Below are 21,446 nucleotides of genomic sequence, written 5' to 3' on the forward strand. Positions count from 1 at the left end.
AAACCAACAGTGTAGAAAGGCTGCTAGGCCAAATACAGAACCCATGACCAGGCCACCTAGACCCTTGTCCATTTCTTTTTCTCTCCTATCCTTCTCATCTGCCTTGCCTTGCATTTTTTGGAGTTGGAGGAGCTTTTATTCCTTAGCTTCATCTGTGCCTTTGGGTGGCTTTGTTTCTTCCTCCTCTTCTCTGCACGTTTCCTCCTCTCTGCCTTTCCCTCTTCTCCACCTTTTCCACATTAAAGTATTTTTGAATTATATAGTATGCAGAAGCTGCTGCTTCTGTGAAGTTACAGTGAAGACTTAGGTTTCTTATCTGGTTTTGTGTGTATTTTTAGGCAATGTTAATTCCAAATAAACTAGAAAGCAGACATCAACAAAAATAAAGCATCGTTTATACAGACACTATACTTATTTGGAGGACTATAAAGAAAATCTACTGTTCTTACACTGTTGAGGCATCTGTGAGAAAACGGGTAGTTTTGAGCACAATGAACACCTCATCTGGACTTGAGCATAGTCCTGTGCAATTGTTTGCATATGGATTTAAATCTCAGAATTTTGAATTCCTGTTACTAGCAAACATAAAATAATACAACAGATACAATTTCACTGGTAAATCTATAAAAATAAATTTGCCATCATTCCCCTGATTTTCTTCTGAACAGATCTTGTTTGAGTAATTAATATAATGTTTTCTGAAATACTGTTACTGCATGCTAATAACAAAATGTTTTGTATCTGTGTTTTCATATTTCTTCTGTAAATGATCTCTGGAGGAAGCTTAGCTGAACTCCAGTTATGCTTTGACAGCATAATAATAAATTGCTGTTGCAAAACAAGATTCTGTGTGTTTTCAGTTTTCTAAGGTAAATTTCTTTTCTGTTTATGAAGTCCTGTGCAGCAAATGAAACCATTTCAAGTTTGAACTCAAGTGTTTCTTATTATCTGGTTCTAGGTTGTTGGAAGAGGAGCTTTTGGTGTTGTCTGCAAGGCAAAATGGCGAGCTAAAGATGTAGCCATTAAACAAATAGAAAGTGAATCTGAAAGAAAAGCCTTCATTGTAGAGGTACAGTAAGTTTGCTGGAACATGTGGGGTTTTGTAGAGCTTGCTTGCTTAAATTCATGGGTGTATTTAGTGTACTAAAAGTTATGTCTCTGGTGCCTATTAAAGGCCTGAACCCCGTGTCATGCAGAACAGGACACCTGTCAGGGCACATTGCAACTCCTTTATTTCACTTCCTGTAGAAATTGGAAAGCTGGGGTGGGGGAGAGAAGAGGGCACACAGTTCAGGGAAACACCAGTTCATGGATTCTGTCCCAGTGTGAGGTCAGAGTGGAGCTGGAATACCCACCAAAATCCTTAACACTTCTAGGGGCTACAGTGTTGGTTCTTCATGCAATCAGGTGCATATTTGAAGCTGTTTCTTGTTTTTTTCAGGAGTTCTAGTAATTTCATTAATTTTTCTTACATATAAGTTTATTAACGTTACCTGTAACTGATTTAAGGGCAATCACCCTTTCCATTCAATGTCTACTTCTTTAGAAAGATCTTGAGTAGTTCAGATATATTGATAATCTTCAAGATACATAACATTTTTGAGAATCAAAAGTTAGCCATATACTTTAAATGAGATATATTATATAATTTAAATGAGATATACTGTGATGTGCTGCTTAGCGTTCAGTCAGTAAGAATCTAGGATGTTCAGATACACAAATATGTTAAAAATAAATCTCTTAATTTTTGAACTAAAAGCTAACACAATGAGTGGTTAAAGGAAACATATTTGTAATAGGCCTGTCTGTGTAAATATTTGTGTTGTTCATTATCATGGAAAGTTTAAGATGTTATTAGTCTGAGTCTAATTTAATACTGAGTAGATCTGATCGGTCTCTTAGCATTTTTGAGTTCCAAAGAGATCTGAGAAGCCAAGAAATACTTCAGTAGTTACTGGCATTTAGGAAACCCTACAAAGTGCAAGCATCAGTTGTGATACTCCATTCTGGGTTTTTAGAACTTCTGAAGGGTACAGAAAAAAATTAACTCCTTAGATGATGAGCAGCATAAGCTGCCTAGAAGTCTGTGCAAAGGGAAAAAATTGCTTTTCCTTTTCTTCCACTACTTACTGGTAATGAAAAATTCAGAGCAAAATAGTCCAATTTTCAGTCAGTACAAGCATCAGTAGGTTCCTGGAACTATGTCACATTATGATTAGCAGATTGGCTTATTTTCTAGGGTTGGGAGTTTGGGGATTTTTTGGAACTTTGGGGTTTGGGGTTTTTGTTGGTTGGTTGTTGGGATTTTTTTGTTGGTTTTGTTTGTTTTTTTGTTTGTTTTAATTGACAGTGGTTTTCTGTATTATGAATAAAGCCAATAATTTTCAAATTGTTTATGAAGTCAGACAACCAGGATTTCAAAACTGGAGGCTCTAGGAAGAGCACTGAACCTGTAGGGGTCATAGTTGAGCAGTGTTTATGACTTGAGTGATTTTACTACACCATGAGAAAATACTTTCTTTAAATTTCATTTCTTTAACATTTTTTTTAAATACAGTTCCAGTTAGACCCTAACCTAATTACATAAATTAACATGCAAAAAGGGATATCAATCTTGTAATTCCTAAAATCACCATCTGCAGTTCTGCAGATATATAAAACTTAATTGTTGTTGTGTGTAAATTCTAGATGTAAAATAAAGTATTAGCCTTTTTTCCCATGGTTTGAAATTAAGTGTGATTTGTATTGCAGCTTCGTCAACTGTCACGTGTAAACCATCCCAATATTGTCAAGTTATATGGAGCCTGTCTAAACCCAGTAAGTTACAGATTGTCAGTGTGACAAAAGGTGACTAGCATAACATACACAAGCATCAATGCACAAAATGTGTTTTGTGTATATAAAAATGTATATTTTATATATATTTTGTTTGTTTTAGCCACAGTAAGGAAATACAGAGGTATGTAAGTTGGTCGATATTTACAGGTGTGTTTGGTTTTTTTATTTCCCCTGCTATGGGAAATCAGTTCTTTCAAGAAAATCCCAAATCCTGTTTCTAAACACTGATCATGCTTCAGTTTGTCAGAACAGCATCTGGTGTATTACTGATGTGATGTCATTCATATCTACACTCCTATTAATTGCAAATCAGCAGTACGAAAAGGAAAATACGTTAGCAGCACATGATTCATAGCTTGTAAATCAGTTCCTATTCTCATATATGTCATTTTCAGGATTTACTTTGTTTCTGTCACAGCTGCAGACAGTCCCACAAAATCTTAAAACAGAAAAGCAAGAACTGTGACAGGACAGATGTAACTTTAACTAATTCTAATATGGGATATTTAATTGGTTAAAATAATGCTCCATTCCTTTTTCTTTAGTACTAGTGAAATTCTTTTGACATGGTATTTAAAATTTTTTGTAAGCCACTAAACAAAAGTAAAGGCAAATGACTTGTAGTTTGAAGACAGCACTTGCTTTTCAAGACAGGGGGCAGAGGAGAAAGCCATTCTCTTCCTTCCTAACTTGAAGTGGGAACTAAGTATAAGTGATGTCCATTTCTTATACATAAATATTCAGATTGACTCTTTACCTCATAGATAAATTTTCCTTTAGCTTAGGTATGGAGACTTTGCAGTTCCTCTCAAGTTTACAAAACCTGTTTTCCACCTCTACATTTAAAACATCCCTATTTTTTTGTCCCCTCCCTGCCCCCAAAGGTGTGTCTTGTTATGGAGTATGCTGAAGGAGGTTCTCTGTACAATGGTGAGTATCATTTCAACATACTGTCTTCCTGGGGTGCTAGTGTTAAGGCAAACATCATCTAAAATATAAAGTTTTTTCATACATATGTCTGGAGATGTATGTTTCACATATATGAGTATCTGGGAGATACTCAGAAGCTATCAGAACAGTCCTGGGCAACTGGCTCTAGGTGGCCTGCTTGACCATGCTCAGTGGACCTTCATAGGTCCCTTCCGACCTCAGCCATTCTGGGGTTCTTTGAAACTCATAATTCTAAAGAGAAAGAAGTGTGCTTTTAAAAACCATTTTTCAGTCCAGTAGTTTGTTTCTTGATATCAGTTTGTTATATTTTATAAAAGTTATTTAGGTTTTCTAGCGAAACTTCTGAAAATGTTCTTCCTGAACTTGTAAATTCCCTGAGTATTTCTATAACATGCACTTCACCAGGGATAGCTGAGAACAAGCAACACATTAATATTGAATTTTAACATGAAAAATTATGAAAAGCATACTAAAAATGGAAAAATATTTTGACAACTCTGCACAAGGATACTTTCAGTTGCAGTGATGAGGCACTGATCATGACTTAGATTCCACAGAGCTTTCTGACTGGTATGTTGTTAACTCTGTTGTATCTGTTGTAATATGCAATAAAGTTCTTTTTAGTTTGTGCCTTTGTTTTGCAGTGCTGCATGGTGCTGAACCTCTGCCTCATTATACTGCTGCACATGCCATGAGTTGGTGTTTACAGTGTTCCCAAGGAGTGGCATATCTCCACAGTATGAAACCAAAGGCTCTAATCCACAGAGACCTGAAACCACCAAAGTAGGTTTATGGATAGTATTTTTTTTTCTTAGAATTGGAATTGAAGATCAATTCTAATAATCTCAATGCATTTGAAAGAAATACTTTTAATTGATACTAACTCATTGAATTTACTATTCTAAATGAAAGCTGTGCATTTGAAATTTCAGGTACAGAGTGATGGTGCATGGTACAGGAAATTAACTGTACTCAGTTACTTTCTGTTAAACTGGAAAAACATCGTGTCTGTCCTGCACCATGGAAGAGGATTTTGATTGGGGTAGGGCTTCTACTCAGAGACACTTACAATTGCCCAGTTTCACACAGGGTTGTGGTGTTCAGTAAGAGAATGTTAGGTGGGGGGCTTGTTTGGTTGGTTGGTTTTAACATCATATTTAATCTGATATATTGGAGCTCTTCCCCCCGCATGACCGTCGTTCTCTGTATCCTTCTTCTGCCTGTTTCACTACCCCTGCCAGAATCTCCCATCACTTTCCACTGAAACAAAAACTCATTTTACAGCTTCATATCTGGTTCCACAGATTAGTTGGAAACAAAGATTTGGGGATCAGCAGGATCACCCCCAGTTCTTTGTAGCCTGCAGTTTATTACCAGATAAAATAATAGCATGAACCCACTCTGTAAATCTTTCTTGTATCCCTAGTTTTGATTTAGAGAGCTGTTAACATGTAATTGCAACTGCTTTCATTTAAATAAATAGCAAAGTCAAGTGACATTAGTGGGAGTCTTGATTGTTCTTCATTTGGTAAAACTCTTACAGCACTTCCTGTTTTTCAGCCTCTGGCATATACTTTTTCAGTATGTGCATAGTGGTTTACTATGGCTAAAGATACTTAAAATCTAGCATGTAGAAATATTAATAAATTACAATGTATATTTGATTATTATAAATTATTTCATATGTTCTGGTTAGGCACAAATGACCTTACTTATTTTTCAAATTGTAAAACTAAAGCATTGAAAGCAAAGCCTTAGATATTCAACTATATTAGAGTAATTTTTGGGCGGGGGGGTTAAAAAAACAACAACCAGTTATTTGTTACTAGAATATTTCATCCTACATTTTTAATTTGTTGGTTTTTTTCTTTGACAGTTTGCTCTTGGTAGCTGGGGGGACAGTTCTAAAAATCTGTGATTTTGGTACAGCATGTGATATTCAAACACACATGACCAACAACAAGGGAAGTGCTGCTTGGATGGCACCTGAAGTTTTTGAAGGTAATGATGATTTACAGTGTCAGTATTGTCTGTTATTTCTAGGGTTGCAACTGTGTATGAATTTGGTATAGAAAAAAGAGCATCGTGTGATCTCATTTACTTCAAACAGTGTGCTAAAGTTTTGTGTAACAGCTGAAAGAGTCTTGGCAGAAGTCTAATGTTTATTTAAGTATTGGTATGATTGTATACTACTAAATAATTATGAAGAGTTTAGAGGAGCAGCACTGAATTGACTAGCATATTAATATCAGTTAATTTAATGAAGATGTTGAATGTTTATTTGTGTCATTGCTGAGATTTACATAAGATGTACCTTTAGACAGCTGCTGTTTCTTCTTTAATAAACAAGTAAAACACAGCCACAGGGCTGTAACCCAGGATTGTGCTGTTTCCAAGATCCTTAAGTAATTTCTAGCTCTTCTGACATTTAAATACACTATAACTGCTTTCACTCCCTATTCTGATCAGCTTTTATCTTTAGAATTTCCCTGTTAATGTCTCTAAATTGAATGTAATTGCCTTCATTTTCAGTCCTCGGCTTTCTTGTAACTCCATTTTAGTCTGCTTTTTGTGTAATCTAGAGATTTGATGTACTTCCACTTCCCTACATACTGAGAAACTCGTTATTAACAGTTAGTTTAGTTAAGTTGGAAAACATGCTGTTTCTTGGAGTGTAGCTGGGGAAGACTGATGACACTTAATAATTAGATAGGTATAATTGCTGCATGATTGTCAGATAAATAATCCAATCAATACTAGATTTGAAATAAAACACCTTTTAGCCAGCCAGTACTTCAAATGATCATTGGGATTAGCAGAGCAGTCTGGAGAAGTCATCTCCCTGCTTTACCTGGTTTTGATATATTTGCCAAGTGCCTGTGTGCAGCAGTGGTTTCTCAGATTCTGAATCCACCTGCTATCCAAATTACTTATTTCCATATATGTAGAAGAAACTTTTAAAATTGCTTGGGGATAACTGAATAAATTGAGGAATGATTGTGTCTTTATCCTACCTTGCTCTGTTACATAATGAAACAGTACAGAATACTCTGTCACTTCTTCTGAACTCTCAGTTTTCAGAATTACTCCAAGACTTCTCGGCCACAAAACAGAATTTCCCTGCTCAAGTAGGAGAATAACATTATTTTCCTGTACAGACTGTTTCACAGAAGTGCTGTGGCTGCATAGATGAGGACTGTTTGGCTTCACTTAGCAATCTGCCATGGTTAACAAATACCTTTTTCTCTGTCACCTTTGAGAAAAAAGCTGACTGATAAATCTGACTTGCTCTTCCCCTTCAGTAACTTCTGTACCCAGTAAAACATTCTGCTACTTTGATGCAGGTGTAGAGAGTTTTGAAGATGCCAAGTTCTTAGAGTTTTATAAAATCAGTACCTGGGAGAAGTCCAAATAAGTGCCTTCGCTTAGAGAAGAATCATGGTTTGTGCTGCAGCCAGTCTCTCCTGTCTGCCTTGCAAACTGGCCAGTCTGCAAGATCTATCTGTCCCGACACATGCTGCTTTCCTTGCACAGTTTGGTAGAGGTATGGGGACAGAGGAAGATGACTCATAGGAGGAAGAGAGCCTGTGCAACTGGATGCTGTATGATGGCTTTCCACATGGGCACCACAGTACAAGGAAGGATATTTATGTCCTGAAGTGTGTCCAGAGAAGATAAACAAGGCTGGTGAGGGGGGTGGGGGCTATATCATACAAGGAGAGGCTGAGGGAACTGGGATTGCTTAGTCTGAAGTGGAGAAGGCTCAGGGAGATTTTACTGCTTTCTACAGCTACCTGAAGGGAGGTTGTAGAGAGGCCAGTGTTGGTCTCTTCTCCCAAGTAACTAGCGATAGGATGAGAGGAAATGGGTCTAAGTTGTACCAGGGGAGATTTAAGTTGGATATTAGGAAAAATTTCTTTACTGACAGAGTGGTGAGGCATTGGAACAGGCTGCCCAGGGAGGTGGTGGAGTTGCTATCCCTGAATGTGTTAAAGAAGCATTTAGATGTGGTGTTTCAGGGTATAGCTTAGTGGTTGTGGTAGCTGGGTTACAGTTGGACTCGATTTTTAATGTCTTTTCCAACTTTAATGATTCTGTGATGAAACTAGGCTTCTTTACTTCCCCTATTTATGAGATGATTTGTCTCGATGCTTTCTTTCTGATTACGTTTTAAAAATCTCTTGGCCACTCAATGCCAATTTTGATTATTTTTTGAAGACAGATGAGCAAATGTCTTACCCCTTATGTTCATGGATGTGTTATCATGTCATTAGCCACTCACATTCTTTTCAGTATTTGCATGTGTTTACATTTATTCTTTGCAATCTCTGAGAATTTTTATTCCTTATTCTGTATCACCTACATCTCTTCTGCACCTTTAAAATTAATCTTAGAAATATGGAACTTATGGTCAAAGAACTTTAGTTAAATAATGACATGGCAAAAAGAGTTAAGAATAATAAATAGGGAGGAAATAAGATGGTGAGGATTTGAGGAATCTGCAGATTTGTTCATGTGGTTACTTACTAGTTCTGCTAAAGATCTGTTATTAATAAAGAGCACTAGATATGATAGAGATGTTATTGGCTACTATATTGTGACTTAACTTGAAAGTGAGTTGAAGAAGAGTATTTAGAGGAAGCAAGCATAGTACATTAAATCCTGAATGCAAGAGAACTTTGAAACTTAATAAGTTGTTTTGTATTATATTAGAAAACAGATGCATTTTGTAATTTCAGGATGACTCCCAAGTGAAAAGGATTGATTTTCAGAGAGAGGCATTCTTAGTGATCCTACTGTCAAATGATTTCAGGCTTAAGTTAGCATGAATCAGCCAGCTTTACAAAACTTTTTTCTCAGCAAAACGAATGTCAAGTGAAAGGAAGCATACAGAAGTATTTATCAGCTCAGACTGTTCTTCTTTTTAATATGTCACATAGAAAAGAGGCAAATTATATTGCTGGCTTTCTTCCAGGTAGCAATTACAGTGAAAAATGTGACGTTTTCAGTTGGGGTATTATTCTCTGGGAGGTAATCACCCGCAGGAAACCTTTTGATGAGATTGGTGGCCCAGCTTTCCGCATAATGTGGGCAGTTCACAATGGTGAGTTGAAAATACTTTATTGCATTTGAAGTTGTGTATGGGACCTATAAATTTGCTAAACACTCCTAACGGTGTAGCTTTAAATTACTAATTTTTCTCTTTTATACTTCATTAAATATGCATTCTTATCAAAAAAACTTAAACACTGCCACTTTTGTGTCAGTGAGGATTTTGTGGCATTTGGTTGCTCCCATGCTTGTATTTCCTGCTACATGTAACCAGTGTGTGAACAAGTAAGGGAAAAGAGTCATGTTCATTTTGTTGTGACACTCCATTTTAAAAGTGATCAGAATCGTGCTACAAAAGCACCTTCAACGCCTCTGTCTGGATGTATGACAATTTTATTGGCCAAGTTGTCTGTCTTTTTATTGTGTGTTTTCTTTTGTGTTTTTTTGTTAACTGGGCATCTATAGTAAACGTGTGAGTTTAACTAACTTGTCCTGTCTCTGGAAATGCTAGAAACTGTCAGACTCTTGCAGGGGACTGTTAGGCATTAAAATCTTTTTCATATTTTGTTGTTGTTGTTTTGCTGTTTGAATTGTTTTAGCATTATATCAAGGTACCTGTAGTCATAGAGCAGGACTCTTCTGTGCTAGGTACTGTACAGAACAAATTCTCAGGAGCTTGGGATACAAACAGGAGACAATGATTGGATTCAAATGAATAAAAGAAAGCAGTGGTACAGCACTGGTCAGAATAATGAACTGTAGTATCTTCATGCTAGTGGTATAACTTTTTCAACAGTGTGGTTTTAGGTACCATGGCAATGCAGAGTTCTGAGAAGAATAAGGTGATGATAGTGAAGTAGTTCAGTGAATTTCTGCAAAGAGTTTCTGCCAGTTGTGAAAGACAACATCAAAGAGAGGATGAACGTGTTTGGAAGATATAATTAACAAACAAGCAATGGAGGCTGGTGCTCTGCCTGAGTGTCATTGCTTCAGTACTAAATGATAGAAGCCTAAGGTGAGCACAGGTATCCTGTTCAGTGAAGAAGAGAAAGGGGCAGACAATGATAGGATGAGTGACCATTATAGTCATAATAATGCACAAAGATAGATATTTGTAAATGGCATTTTTTAATTAAGAGATTCTCTGTTTCAGTTTTTCAAGGACATGAGTAGTTTAGATTAGGAGTGATGAGTGCCTTATATAAAAGTATTAACTGTAAAAGTAAGTATAATAGTCATAAATCAGCCTCAGTAATGTGTGGGAGTGTCCTTTAGGGGAACACAGATTCTTTATCTGTCCCTGCTTCTCCTTTAAAAAGTTTTCTCTTTTTTCCTTTTCTCTCTCTTTTCCCCCCACCTTCTTTTCCTTCTTAGGAAGGGTCAGTGCACTTCATCTCCCTTGAAACAATTGTGGCACTTTTACTTTGTGCTACTTTTAGTTGATACCTTGTTTTAATACTTGCTGCTTTCTATGCAAAATATCACTGCACAGCATGTATTAAACACAACTGGATGTCCATTAATTGTGTTCATTATTGAAATAGTGAAAAGAGTAGAAACGAACCAAAAAAACAGCTGAATAGTTATACAGTTCAAGTAAAACAGTTAAAGTAAACCACGAAATTCAAAATATCTATAGGCCAGTGCTTTATAATTTTTCAGGAAATCCTTAAGAGCAAAATCAGCCTTCAGAAATAGTTTTGTTTGTTTGTTTGTTCCTTTTTTTCTTTTTGTGTGAGTATAGCATTAAGAACCAAAGACTGTTCATTCTTGCTTCCCAGTTTGATCTAGAGCTTTATTCTTCAGAAAGTGGTAACATATTCATTAGCCATTGTAATATAGTTGTATTAGGTAAGTCAGTAAATTTATTCAAACCACTACTTAAGGAAAAGTTTACTATTCTTACTTGTTTGTATGTAATTGTGACTTGTATGTAGTGCAAAGGAACTTGGTTGGGTTTTTGTTTGTAAGACAGAAAAATAAGTACAGACCAAATCTTTCAGCCTACAATTAAGTGTATATTTTCCTCTATTTATTTAGGAAAATAATGGAGAGAGATCAGTGGCTGTCAGTCATCTTACAGGCTGTTAAAAAATTAAGTATTTTTTCTACTTTCAATTCTAGGTACTCGGCCACCACTGATCAAAAACTTACCTAAACCAATTGAGAGTTTAATGACTCGTTGTTGGTCCAAGGATCCCTCACAACGACCATCCATGGAGGAAATTGTTAAAATAATGACACACTTAATGCGGGTATAAAATTTATTTTAGTATCTTAATAATTTCTTAACCTATTAACTTGGGAAATTGAGTTAAAACAGGTATGCCTTTTATCACATTCTAAGGGTGGGCTTGCCTGTTTTCTCTCTCCTTCTCTTTCTTTTTGATAAAAATTATTACATTATTACAGTAGAGAAGGTAAATAATTTCTGCCCTTGTTGGAGAGGTATAATAACTCATAACAGATTTGTGGAAATGAATAAAAATAGTCATAGATGTATTTTAGTGTATTACTAAAAAGAATTGCATTTATTCCTCTTTAATTATTAAAAACATAATATATAATGTTTGTTTACAAATTATGAGATACTATTATATAATTTTTTTAAATTGTTAATTACTTTTTTATCAAATCGTTGCTGTTTTTTCACAGTACTTTCCAGGAGCTGATGAGCCTCTGCAGTATCCTTGCCAGTATTCAGATGAAGGCCAAAGCAATTCTGCCACTAGTACAGGTACACTTGTATAAATAAAAGAACAGCAACGTGAAATTATGCAGATGGATTATAAAACGCATTCTCATGTTGATTTTGAACTCAAATTGGGAAAGGTAGCCTTTCCAAAATCTTAAACATTGGCAAGACCCTGTTTTTTTAATTAAGACTTCATGCTACATCATATATGGTGTTCTCAGCCAAATGGTTTTGCTGAAGTGCACTTTGAATGGGGAACAAGCAAGTAATAAAAGTGCCTCTGAACATCTAGTTTTAAGGTCTTCTCCTTGTTTCCCCATGAAAGTTGCTAGCAATTGACACTCTTTCACTCATATGTAATGTTTAGGAGTTGATGTTTTTGTTTTATCTTAAGATGCAGTAAATACAGTAATTTTAAGTGCAAGGAAACCAATATGAAAATGAATGGAACAAAATGTGGGCTAGTGTTTCAGGTAGCCTTGCCCTCAGAGAAATCCTTTTAACAGTATAAAATAAAGATCATTCGCTCTTAAATTTTTTTAAATGTTCTTCCACTTCAGTTGTTTTTAAACTTAGGTGTCTTGTCTTATGCTGCTTGGTTGGTTTGTTTTCTGTCTCCAAACAAACTGCTGTAATTTCAGATAAAGTTTGCTTGGCTACTTTGCAGCTTAATGACCTGTATATTACAAAATCTTTTCAGCTGCAGCATTGCACTGACTTCACTAGCTATTCTCTACCTCTCAACATATGATTTTAAGATATGATTTATCACTTAGTACTGTGAATATATGTCGGCTGTTCTTTTTCAGGTATTTGTGCCGCTCTGTGGTTAATGATGCATTTGGTCATTAATAGTGAATGAGGTTGCTGGTTGTGTTGTTAATATAACGCCTACCTCAACAATTTTGGAGCAAGCTAAAGACTGACTTTAGAATGTCATCATAGTACTTAATTGTGTATTGTCTTTTTCACTCCATTTATTTTTTATGTAAATGGATCTGCTGCAGTCTTGCAGCTTGCCTTTCATTACTAATGGCTATATCAGTGCCTATGAGGTGGGTCCAAGGAGGATGGAGCCAGACTTTTTATTAGTTCCCAGTGACAGGGCAAGGGGCAATGGGCACAAGATGGAACATAGTTAGTTCCATTTAAATATGAGGAAAAACTTCTTTATGGTGAGGGTGACAGAGCACTGGAACAGGCTGCCCAGGGCGGTTGTGGACACTCCTTCTCTGGAGATATTCAAAACCAACCTGGATGCAGTCCTGAGCAGTGTGTTCTAGGGCATCCTGCTTTAGCAGGGGAATTGGACTAGATGATCTCTAGGGGTCCCTTCCAACTCTGGCAATTCTGTGGTTAAAAGTTTTCAGAAGTGTTACTTTGAAGCCAAGTTAGGCTTTGCTGTGAGGGTGGTGAGATGCTGGAACAGGTTGCCCAGGGAGGTAGCAGATGCCTTATCCCTGGAAGTGTTCAAGACCAGGTTGAATGAGGCTTTGAGCAACCTGGTCTAGTGGGAAGTGTCCCTGCCCATGCAGGGGGATTTGAACTAGATCATCTTTAAGGTCTCTTCCAACCCAAAGCATTCTATGATTCTGAGTGCTTAAGTGAAAAGAGGCACTCTACTATTTTTAATGGAAATTGTCAAATGTGTTTTTCCTGTTATTGTTTTCTAGGTTCATTCATGGACATCACTTCCACAAACACAAGTAACAAGAGTGATGCAAACATGGAACCAAGTGACTTCCAAGGAGCTTCTACCAATGACACTATTAAGCGTTTAGAGTCAAAATTGGCACAACAGATGAAAAACACAGCCAAGCAGCCGGTAAGCCCAAGTGTGCAATTTTGAACCACAGTAATGAAATGGAAAACAAAACATCAGTGCCTTCTTTAAAAAAAGTACAAAATTCGAGCCAGTGAGTTACAGGAAAAGAACATGAAAAGGGGATTAAAAAATTTGTAATAATTCTGAAAAGGTAGGCTGGAAGGTACTAGTAAGATGTCAAACAAAATCAAAAAAGAGTTGATTTCATTTAAGAAGATTCATTAGGTTAAAAAAATATGTATTTTAAAATCTCTTCCTTAATTCAGAACCAAAATATTGTACCATGATGTCACCGTTTGACTCAGGTGCGACAACAATGCTCTCGATTCCCTCCCCCTCCCACCCAGGTAGGGAAGGAGAGAGAGAAAAAGAGAGAGACTTGGCTGGATTGAAAACTAAACTACACAGCTTTAATTAAACACTAATGATATAAGAAAATTTATACAATTATATACAGGTATGTTCAGGTATGTGCAAGAGCCTTTTGCCTCCCCCCGCCCCCATCAACTCCCACCACACTCCCCTGAGCTGGAACAGTTCTGAGAAATCCCGGAGCTGCTGCTGGAGGAAGCAGAGAGTGATGAGGGTCAGGAGAGCTCAAGCCTAAGGGTCAGTGGTGCTGGATGGACGGAGTCCTGCCCGGATGCCGGCCATGGACGGAAGAGAAGGGAAGAAGAAGAAGGAAGGAAGTTGTCTTCTGTGATCTCTGACCTTCCTCTGAGCTTACCTAGATACATGGAATGGAATAGCTCTGGCCAGTTTTGCTGTCTGTCTAACTCAGCCTCCTATGGGGAGGGGGGGGTCATAGATCTCCCCATAGTGTCTAAGACGGCAGAGTGAAGGTGCGACCTTGAAGACCCAGCAGTTAGAAAAACATTCCACTGTCTTACCAGCTTTAGAAGAACACACTGTTGCTAGTTAAAAAAAAAAGCTCACTGAAGGAAAAAAAATATTCGTAAAAGGAAAATTGCCTTCATCCTGGCTAAAACCAGGAGACATGAAAGGATTAAATGTGTATGTGATTTTTTATTATTATTTTTTTTTCAATTAGAATGAAAAAATACAAAGATTCTCTTGTGACAATACTGGCCTAATCTGACTCAATTTTTATCTGCTTAAAGTTAGACTATTTTGAAAGTTGCAGATACTTGATTCTTGTATGCCAGTAACAGAAATTATTACCATTCATGAAATTACAAATGTTAAATGTCACTTTTAAAATGCACATTACAGAAATATATTTTAACCTACATGCTGTGCGTATGATGGACGGGCTTCTGCAGAATTTTAGTTCTTTTTTGAACCATGTGACTCTTGAAACAGGGTGATCCTGGTCGTTTGAGTTTACCCCCATCTCGTGGGAGCAGTGTGGAGAGCTTGTCAGACGTTCGTGCACGACCACAATCAGCCCTGGTTTCAGGAGAAGCCAAAAGGATGAGTGCTGACATGTCTGAAATAGAAGCAAGAATAGCTTCCATCACAGGTAAAATTAAAGGATGGCTGGGGGGTAGACTAAGAAATTTGAAGGAAGGAAAGATGTAAAGCATGCATTGTCTTACAGAAGGTTAATACTATTAGCTGTATGAAAATACTTAAACTTTTCATATATTTTTTATTGTCCTTTATTAATGGCATTATTCAGAGTTGTATATTCAAAAAGAGCATTTTAATTGGATACTTTTGAGTTTGCAGAAGAGATTACTTTTGTCAAGTTACATTTTTACCTTTTTCAAAAATAATTACAAGACTTCTAGGTAGCAGTCTTGTTCCATAGGCAAAACTTTCTCCTTTCATCTGAAATAATGTTGTTCCATCTGTGCTAGCATATGTATTTCTAAAATAACATTTCCTTCAAGGTTATTCGTATAATATTTTGAAAGTAAGAGGTGGGTTTAAAGTTCAGCTTGTTCTCAAATAAGTTTCAAAATCTACTTTGACAGATTTCAGAAAGAGAAACATAGGTTTTATTCATCATATTAACAAAGCAATGGTATGTTTCGTTTAAAAAAAAAAAAAAGCTACAGGTGTTTTGCCAGGTTTGCTTCAGGTAGCTATAAACTATTGTGTCTAAACATTGAATCCTTGAGTGAATTGGAATTTATGTGTAAATAGAAATACATAATATTATGGTGAAAGCAATCTTTATTCTCCCCAGAAAAGCAAATTAATAAAAAAATTGTGTGCTTGGCAAACAATTTCTTGTCTCTTTTCTTCATCAAAAGTTGTTTGTTAATTTCTGAAAACTTCATATTTTACGTTTCATATATGAAACTATTTTTTGTTACAGTGTGTGTGTGTATATATATAATCACAGATTCAAATAATCAGACAAAATTACTTTGGTTAGTCCAGGGTTATTTAGCTATTCTGGTATTTGTCTACCAATGTGAAAATTAGGGTGACTGAGTAGCTGTAATTAATAAGGAGCTATGCATCATCGTCTGGCTTTTTTGTGCACCATGACTATTTCATTTTTGTTCTTCATTGTATTACGATTACTCCAGGATTTTGTTTTACTAAATGCTGAAGTTACCCTAAACACTTTTTACTTTTATGTTCTTATTTTAAAGCCTTATTACAAGATTTGTCTTTTGTATTGTCAGTCTTTGACTGGATGATTGTGTAGCACATCTCACCCTGAGTATCTCTAAAGGTTTCCTAACACAGAAGGCAGCTGTGTACTTACCTGATAATAACAACATGCTGGTTTTATTTTAAAATACGCCAGGACTCACTTTAGTCTCTGATACTGTAAAGTCAATGATACTGTAAAGTCAATGTAAGTTCTTCACATAGTGGAGATAACCTGGCCATCCTTTTTGTAAGTTTTTTATTTTCCTGGTTTGTCTGCCTTAAGTACCTTGCTCAGAATAGGGATGATTATTTCAAAATAGTCTAAGATTACTTTTTTTTAGTTTTTGTTACAACTGCAGGGTTTCTTTTTCTTGAAGCAAAATATATTGAACATACTAATTTGTTGTGGTGGTGTTTTTTTTAAAGAAATCGCCTCAGGCAGCACTAGACTGCCTAGTCTAGTAGAAAAACTAGGTCAAACCCATCTGACTGTAACCTTTTCAAAAAAAGCTGAAACAGCCCTGTATTGGTTTGCTTTGTTTTTTAATTTTGTTAAGTGTGTGAAAGAAATAATGTGCTGTGCACCTGGAAAAAATTGTGTGGCTGACTGAGAACTGGGCTGTTGTTAAGAGTAAATCAGGTTAAGAGATATTTAATATTCTTGTTCCATCTATCACTAGGTTAAGAGTAAATCACATAATGCACATCACCATTACTTAATAAGTTTGAGATGGATGTGCTGCCATCTTCTACTTCTGGGAGATGTATCCAGACTTTTCTCTAAATGGGAACTGTTTATCTTAATGTACACAAGTAGTAAAATAAAAAGTGTATAATTAGATTTTATTCCAAAGTATATAAAGTTTCTTGAACATAATTCAAAAATTAAACAGTTGGTAGTGATACCCAGTTTACAAAATAAAAAATCATCACTAATAGTACTGAAAAATGGAAAGCAGGAATGATTGTCAAATGTAATGAGAGTAAGCATTTTTTCAGAGACAGATGAGATGTCCTTTATAAGGATGTGATTTAAAGAAACGGAAGTACCCAACTGTTAATCTTGTTTATAAAATAGTTTGTACCCAACACTAAAGAGAAAATGTAACAAGCTGAGGCAATCAAGAATTAATCCTGAAAATACGGGTGATCTGAAATAATTTAATTTGTACTCTGTCCAGATAATTACATTTGGTTTTTCCCTTCCTTGTTGCCATGCTGCTTTCCGTGTTTGACTTTTGTGTTGCTAACTGTAACTAATTACACAGTGTTGTAATGACAGCTAGTTCTGCATTTTTTGCTTTTTAACAGTTGCTTTAATACCTGTAAGCATGAGTGGAAGGCAATGCAGTTTATTCTGCATGACGTATTTTTGCATGAACTACAGTTTAACCAAGTTTATGAAAATAGCAATATTAGGAACTTAATAATTTTGCTATTGCCATTTTAGTGTTTTGCATGTGTATTGTATATGTGTATTTTTTCAGCTTATTCCAAGCCTAAACGAGGCCATCGTAAAACTGCTTCATTTGGCAACATTCTGGATGTCCCTGAGATCATCATACCAGGTATCGCAGACCAGGTGAACGGTTCAATTGGTTAAGATGCCAGAATAATGATCAGACTGCTAAAAATACTTCTTGCTCCAGTTGCTTTAGGACAGAACTAGAACTTACTGAGATTTTTTTTTCATGATGTCTCTGTAAACAGGAGCGTGATATTTTAGTACAAACTTACTTTTATCAGTAAAGGATTTAAATCTTCGAATTTACTTTTTTGATAAAGGATTTTTTTTCCTTTACGATCCTCATGTTAGGATTCTGTATTATAGAGCAAAACCATACATGCAGTCTTCGATTACAATACCTCATTTTCAACTTCAGTTGAAAAATTCCCATCTAGGTAATTCCCTTACCCTGATCTTTTTGTGTTTGAGCCCCCATTTTTAATTTAATCAAATATTAGTAGAACAAAAAATTTAAATTCGTTATGTTCAGAGCTTCAAATCTGTATGAGGAGACTGACAGGAGACCTCAATGCTCTCCACAGCCTCCACTCCTACCTGAAAGGACGTTGTGGTCAGGCAGGTGTTGGCCTCTTCTCCCTAGTCACCAGCAATAGGACAAGAGGAAATGGGGTCAAGTTGTGCCAGAGGAGGTTCAGGTTGGATATTAGTTAAAATTTCTTCACTGAAAGAGTGAGGAGGCATTGGAACAGGCTGCCCAGGGAAGTGGTGGAGGCATCATCCCTGGAGGTGTTCTGAAAACAGGTAGATGTGGTGCTCTGGGAGATGCTTTAGTCGTCATGGGGGTGTAGGGCTGACGGTTGAACTTGATGGTCTTGAAGGTCTTTTACAACCTTAATGATTCTATGATTCTATGAGATACTTGTGATTAAAATAAAAACACTTAATCTCCATATACATTATATTGGAGTACACTTTTCTAGATCTGAAATGTGTCTGCATGGGGTATTTCTGTCATGTTTAATGCAAACTAAAATTATTAGGAGAGGCTTCTGACAGGAAGAAAATCAGCATAATTTGGCACCATAGCTGGTAATTTCAGCTGGGACTTTAACAAATAATTCTTATCTGTCCCAAGTCTATTTTTAGTTAGCAGCATATCATTTTAATTTCCCATTAGTTTTGGGGTTTTTTTGCAAAGTAGATTCTTTCATTTCATACTTCTCAGTGCCTAAAAATAAGTATAATCAATTCCAAACTGTGATAGGTATGCCATTAATGATACAGGTCACTTCAAAATGATTTATCAAAGGCAGAAGATGCAAGTAATAATATCTGCTGCTCATTTGGAGATCCATTAAAAACTGTGGACACTCTACTCCAAATTTGTGTCATCTGAGGAATTTTCCTTGTAAGTCTTGACATTGTTTGGTGTTTTAAAGTTGAATACAAAAGATAATTTTGTACAAAAGTTTCTTTCAAATATCTTTGTTGAAGTTTATGTGTAAAAATAAAGAATGTCAAAAAGGAGATTCCAAAGAAGAATGCCACTACCCATTAAAAGAAAACCTATTTGGCTTTGAGGCGAACAAATCAGCAAGCAAGTTTCCTAGTGGAGCTTTCCATTGTAGTTTTCAGACACTTCTGGTCTGCCATGACATAAATGAAATCCTGAGAGAGCAAGGAAAGAGAAAGTGAAGAGATCTGTCAAGTTTTGCAGTGTTAGCACATGATGAGAGCCAGGTAACTAATCTCCAGAAGCTACCTCAGTGCCTCTGGTCTGCGCACACTGTCTGCTTGTAACAAACAGCTCTGAAGCTTCTGAGAAACTTTGAAACTTTTAGAGAAGAATTTAAAAATTCAGTGAAATAAAATGTTATGTCATTTTCACAAAATAAATTGTACCAGTCTAACTGGTTTTACTTATTTAGGCAGAGGATGTCAATTAGATATTCTTCATCTGAACTATTTTAATTGAACTTGACAGGATGGGAATTCCAAGTGAATTTGAAATAGATAAAAGAGAAACAGCAACCTGGAGAAATGAAAAAGGGGTATAGGATTGGAGCAAACTTTTTTTTTTTTTTTTTCAAAATTTAAGGTAATCATATCTTAAATAAGTGATAATAAAGGTCACTGTTAATTGCTTTATCAGAAGCAACTATTCATAAAGAGGAGGATTAGAGTATCACATAGAGTGAATTTTGTTTTGACTGGGGGAAAAAAAATAGAAATAGTGTCAATTCAAGGGTCATGGACTGTGGCTCATACACCAGCAACAGTTAATTTTAACAAGAACACACGGGACCATAGCAGATGCATGCAGATTAATCCCAAGTGGTATAAGCCACTAATGTCATGCAGTTGTGAAAAACTGAAATCTTAGGGTTCATTTCTAGAAAAAATAAGGAAGCACTACCACTGTTTACAGGCCCTTGCTGAGGTTTAATCAGGAATTCAACATACTGTTCTGGGCAGCCATATAAAAGAAACATACATACCCTCTGAAATAACAGCAAGACGACCTACTAGGTTGGTATGGAGAATATAAAAAACAGCCTGAAATTATGGCTTTTTTAGCCCACAAAATGGAAGCTGAAAAATTAATAATTATTTTCTCTAAATGAATCTGCAGCTAAAAACTAGAAAGAGAGAAATAAAGCTGAAAGATAGTATTTGCACTATGGAAAAAGGTGTAAATTACCTGCAAATAAACCTGGGCTGTATATTAGAAGTATTCTGGCTGTCAGAACAGCTTTCCTGTAAGAATCCTAAGGCCAGAATAAAGAGATTATTCATTACATGACAGGAATGTGATCATCTGCCCAGTATACTCTTTATATTTAACTGTATTCTTAAAGCAGTTATTCAAAAGTACCTTGCTTAGTTACCCTTTTAAAGACAATATAACTAGGCCTATTTCTTACCTCTTTCCTTACTCTCTCAGCACAAGGCTCTCAGTCCTGACCTCTTTACAGGCTTTTGCCCTGCTAGTTGTTCTTCCAAGACCTGCAAATCGGCACCTCCATCTTGATCCCACGCCCTTACGTTCCTTAGTTCTTCCGCCACATTCCCAGCTCATCCGAACTTCCCTGGGCATGTCTGGCAGTGGGGCCAGCAGCCTCTCTCTGTCCTTGGGTGCAGACCCAGGCTGTGCTGCTGCCTGAAGTTCTGCTGAGCACATGGTAAAGCAGCTGCTTCCCGGAGAGGGAAGGCACCATGCAGGCATGTTACCATGAGTCAGCTGCTTTGGGGCAGGGCTATTTTAGAAGTATGAGTACTCCAGTTGCTATCATTGGGTTTTTTCGTAATGTGTTGCCTCAGCTGCTTTTCACCCATGAACCGATTATACTACCAAAGTTGTAAAATACGTATTTTTATCAGTGGAATGTAATATGTTGACAGAAGTGGCAGCTTTTAATACATATTTGCTCTTCTTTTTAAATAGATTTAAATAGGGGTAGTTTGAACGTTCTTTCATGCAAGATGCTATTTTCTGTCTTTAGCTTATGAAATTTAGAAACAGAAAAATGAATCAACATGGCAAATGACTTTTCAGCAGTGATATACTGCAGCCAGATAGCCAAGTGAGGTATTGATTCACTTTTTTTCAATGTATAGTGTATGTATAGTATAGACAATAATCACCAACATTTTATTTTTATATATATATGAAAAATAAAAACCCTAGTAAGTACAAAAGGCCTAAGTAGCTATATGTGTAAAGAAACAACAAAAAAATAAGTATAGTTTGTAATGTGATCGTGAAAAATAATCAGAACAGCTTTTCTATACAAACCAGTCAAGCAGCATCTAACAAATACACTTTAAAGTACAGCCTTTTCTACACTGGCAGCATTAGTCATCTCATACATACAGCAGGCATGCATTTAGCCTTTTAATTTTGTCATCTGAAACTGTGCCACAGCATTAAGATTTTTGTAGGATTGGCACTGCATAAATGATTGCTCAGGATACGGACATTTTTTGCGTGTGTGTTTAGAAAGTGCAGAAGAATTATAGATGCTTTAGTTCTGTAATTTTTC

At 36.2% G+C, this 21,446-nt stretch overlaps 1 protein-coding gene and 1 long non-coding RNA gene across 8 annotated transcripts in view; one reads left to right on the top strand and one right to left on the bottom strand.

Annotated features, from left to right (window-relative positions):
- Positions 1-21,446, top strand: part of MAP3K7 (mitogen-activated protein kinase kinase kinase 7) — a 47,546-nt gene that overhangs the window by 11,027 nt on the left and 15,073 nt on the right. For 3 of the 6 annotated variants that reach the window (XM_051613261.1, XM_051613255.1, XM_051613256.1), the window contains exons 2-12: positions 959-1,069; positions 2,752-2,817; positions 3,723-3,768; positions 4,434-4,572; positions 5,666-5,790; positions 8,765-8,893; positions 10,966-11,096; positions 11,497-11,578; positions 13,210-13,361; positions 14,685-14,844; positions 17,423-17,503. In XM_051613261.1, the coding sequence (XP_051469221.1) occupies positions 959-1,069; positions 2,752-2,817; positions 3,723-3,768; positions 4,434-4,572; positions 5,666-5,790; positions 8,765-8,893; positions 10,966-11,096; positions 11,497-11,578; positions 13,210-13,361; positions 14,685-14,844; positions 17,423-17,503 (1,222 nt within the window). Of the gene's footprint in view, positions 1-958; positions 1,070-2,751; positions 2,818-3,722; positions 3,769-4,413; positions 4,573-5,665; positions 5,791-8,764; positions 8,894-10,965; positions 11,097-11,496; positions 11,579-13,209; positions 13,362-14,684; positions 14,845-17,422; positions 17,504-21,446 lie in introns of those variants that run through there. The other 3 variants (XM_051613257.1, XM_051613259.1, XM_051613260.1) reach the window with 2 other exon arrangements.
- Positions 13,822-20,486, bottom strand: LOC127382103 (uncharacterized). 2 transcript variants are annotated; one of them, XR_007888880.1, is made up of 5 exons: positions 20,328-20,486; positions 20,105-20,171; positions 17,998-18,039; positions 14,613-14,811; positions 13,822-13,996 (listed from the first exon to the last, which is right to left on the bottom strand). It is a non-coding gene; the product is annotated as an uncharacterized LOC127382103 (long non-coding RNA). The 2 variants fall into 2 exon arrangements; XR_007888881.1 differs by lacking the exon at positions 20,105-20,171.

The sequence above is a fragment of the Apus apus genome, chromosome 3 (genome assembly GCF_020740795.1).
Source record: "Apus apus isolate bApuApu2 chromosome 3, bApuApu2.pri.cur, whole genome shotgun sequence".
Taxonomy (NCBI): domain Eukaryota; kingdom Metazoa; phylum Chordata; class Aves; order Apodiformes; family Apodidae; genus Apus; species Apus apus.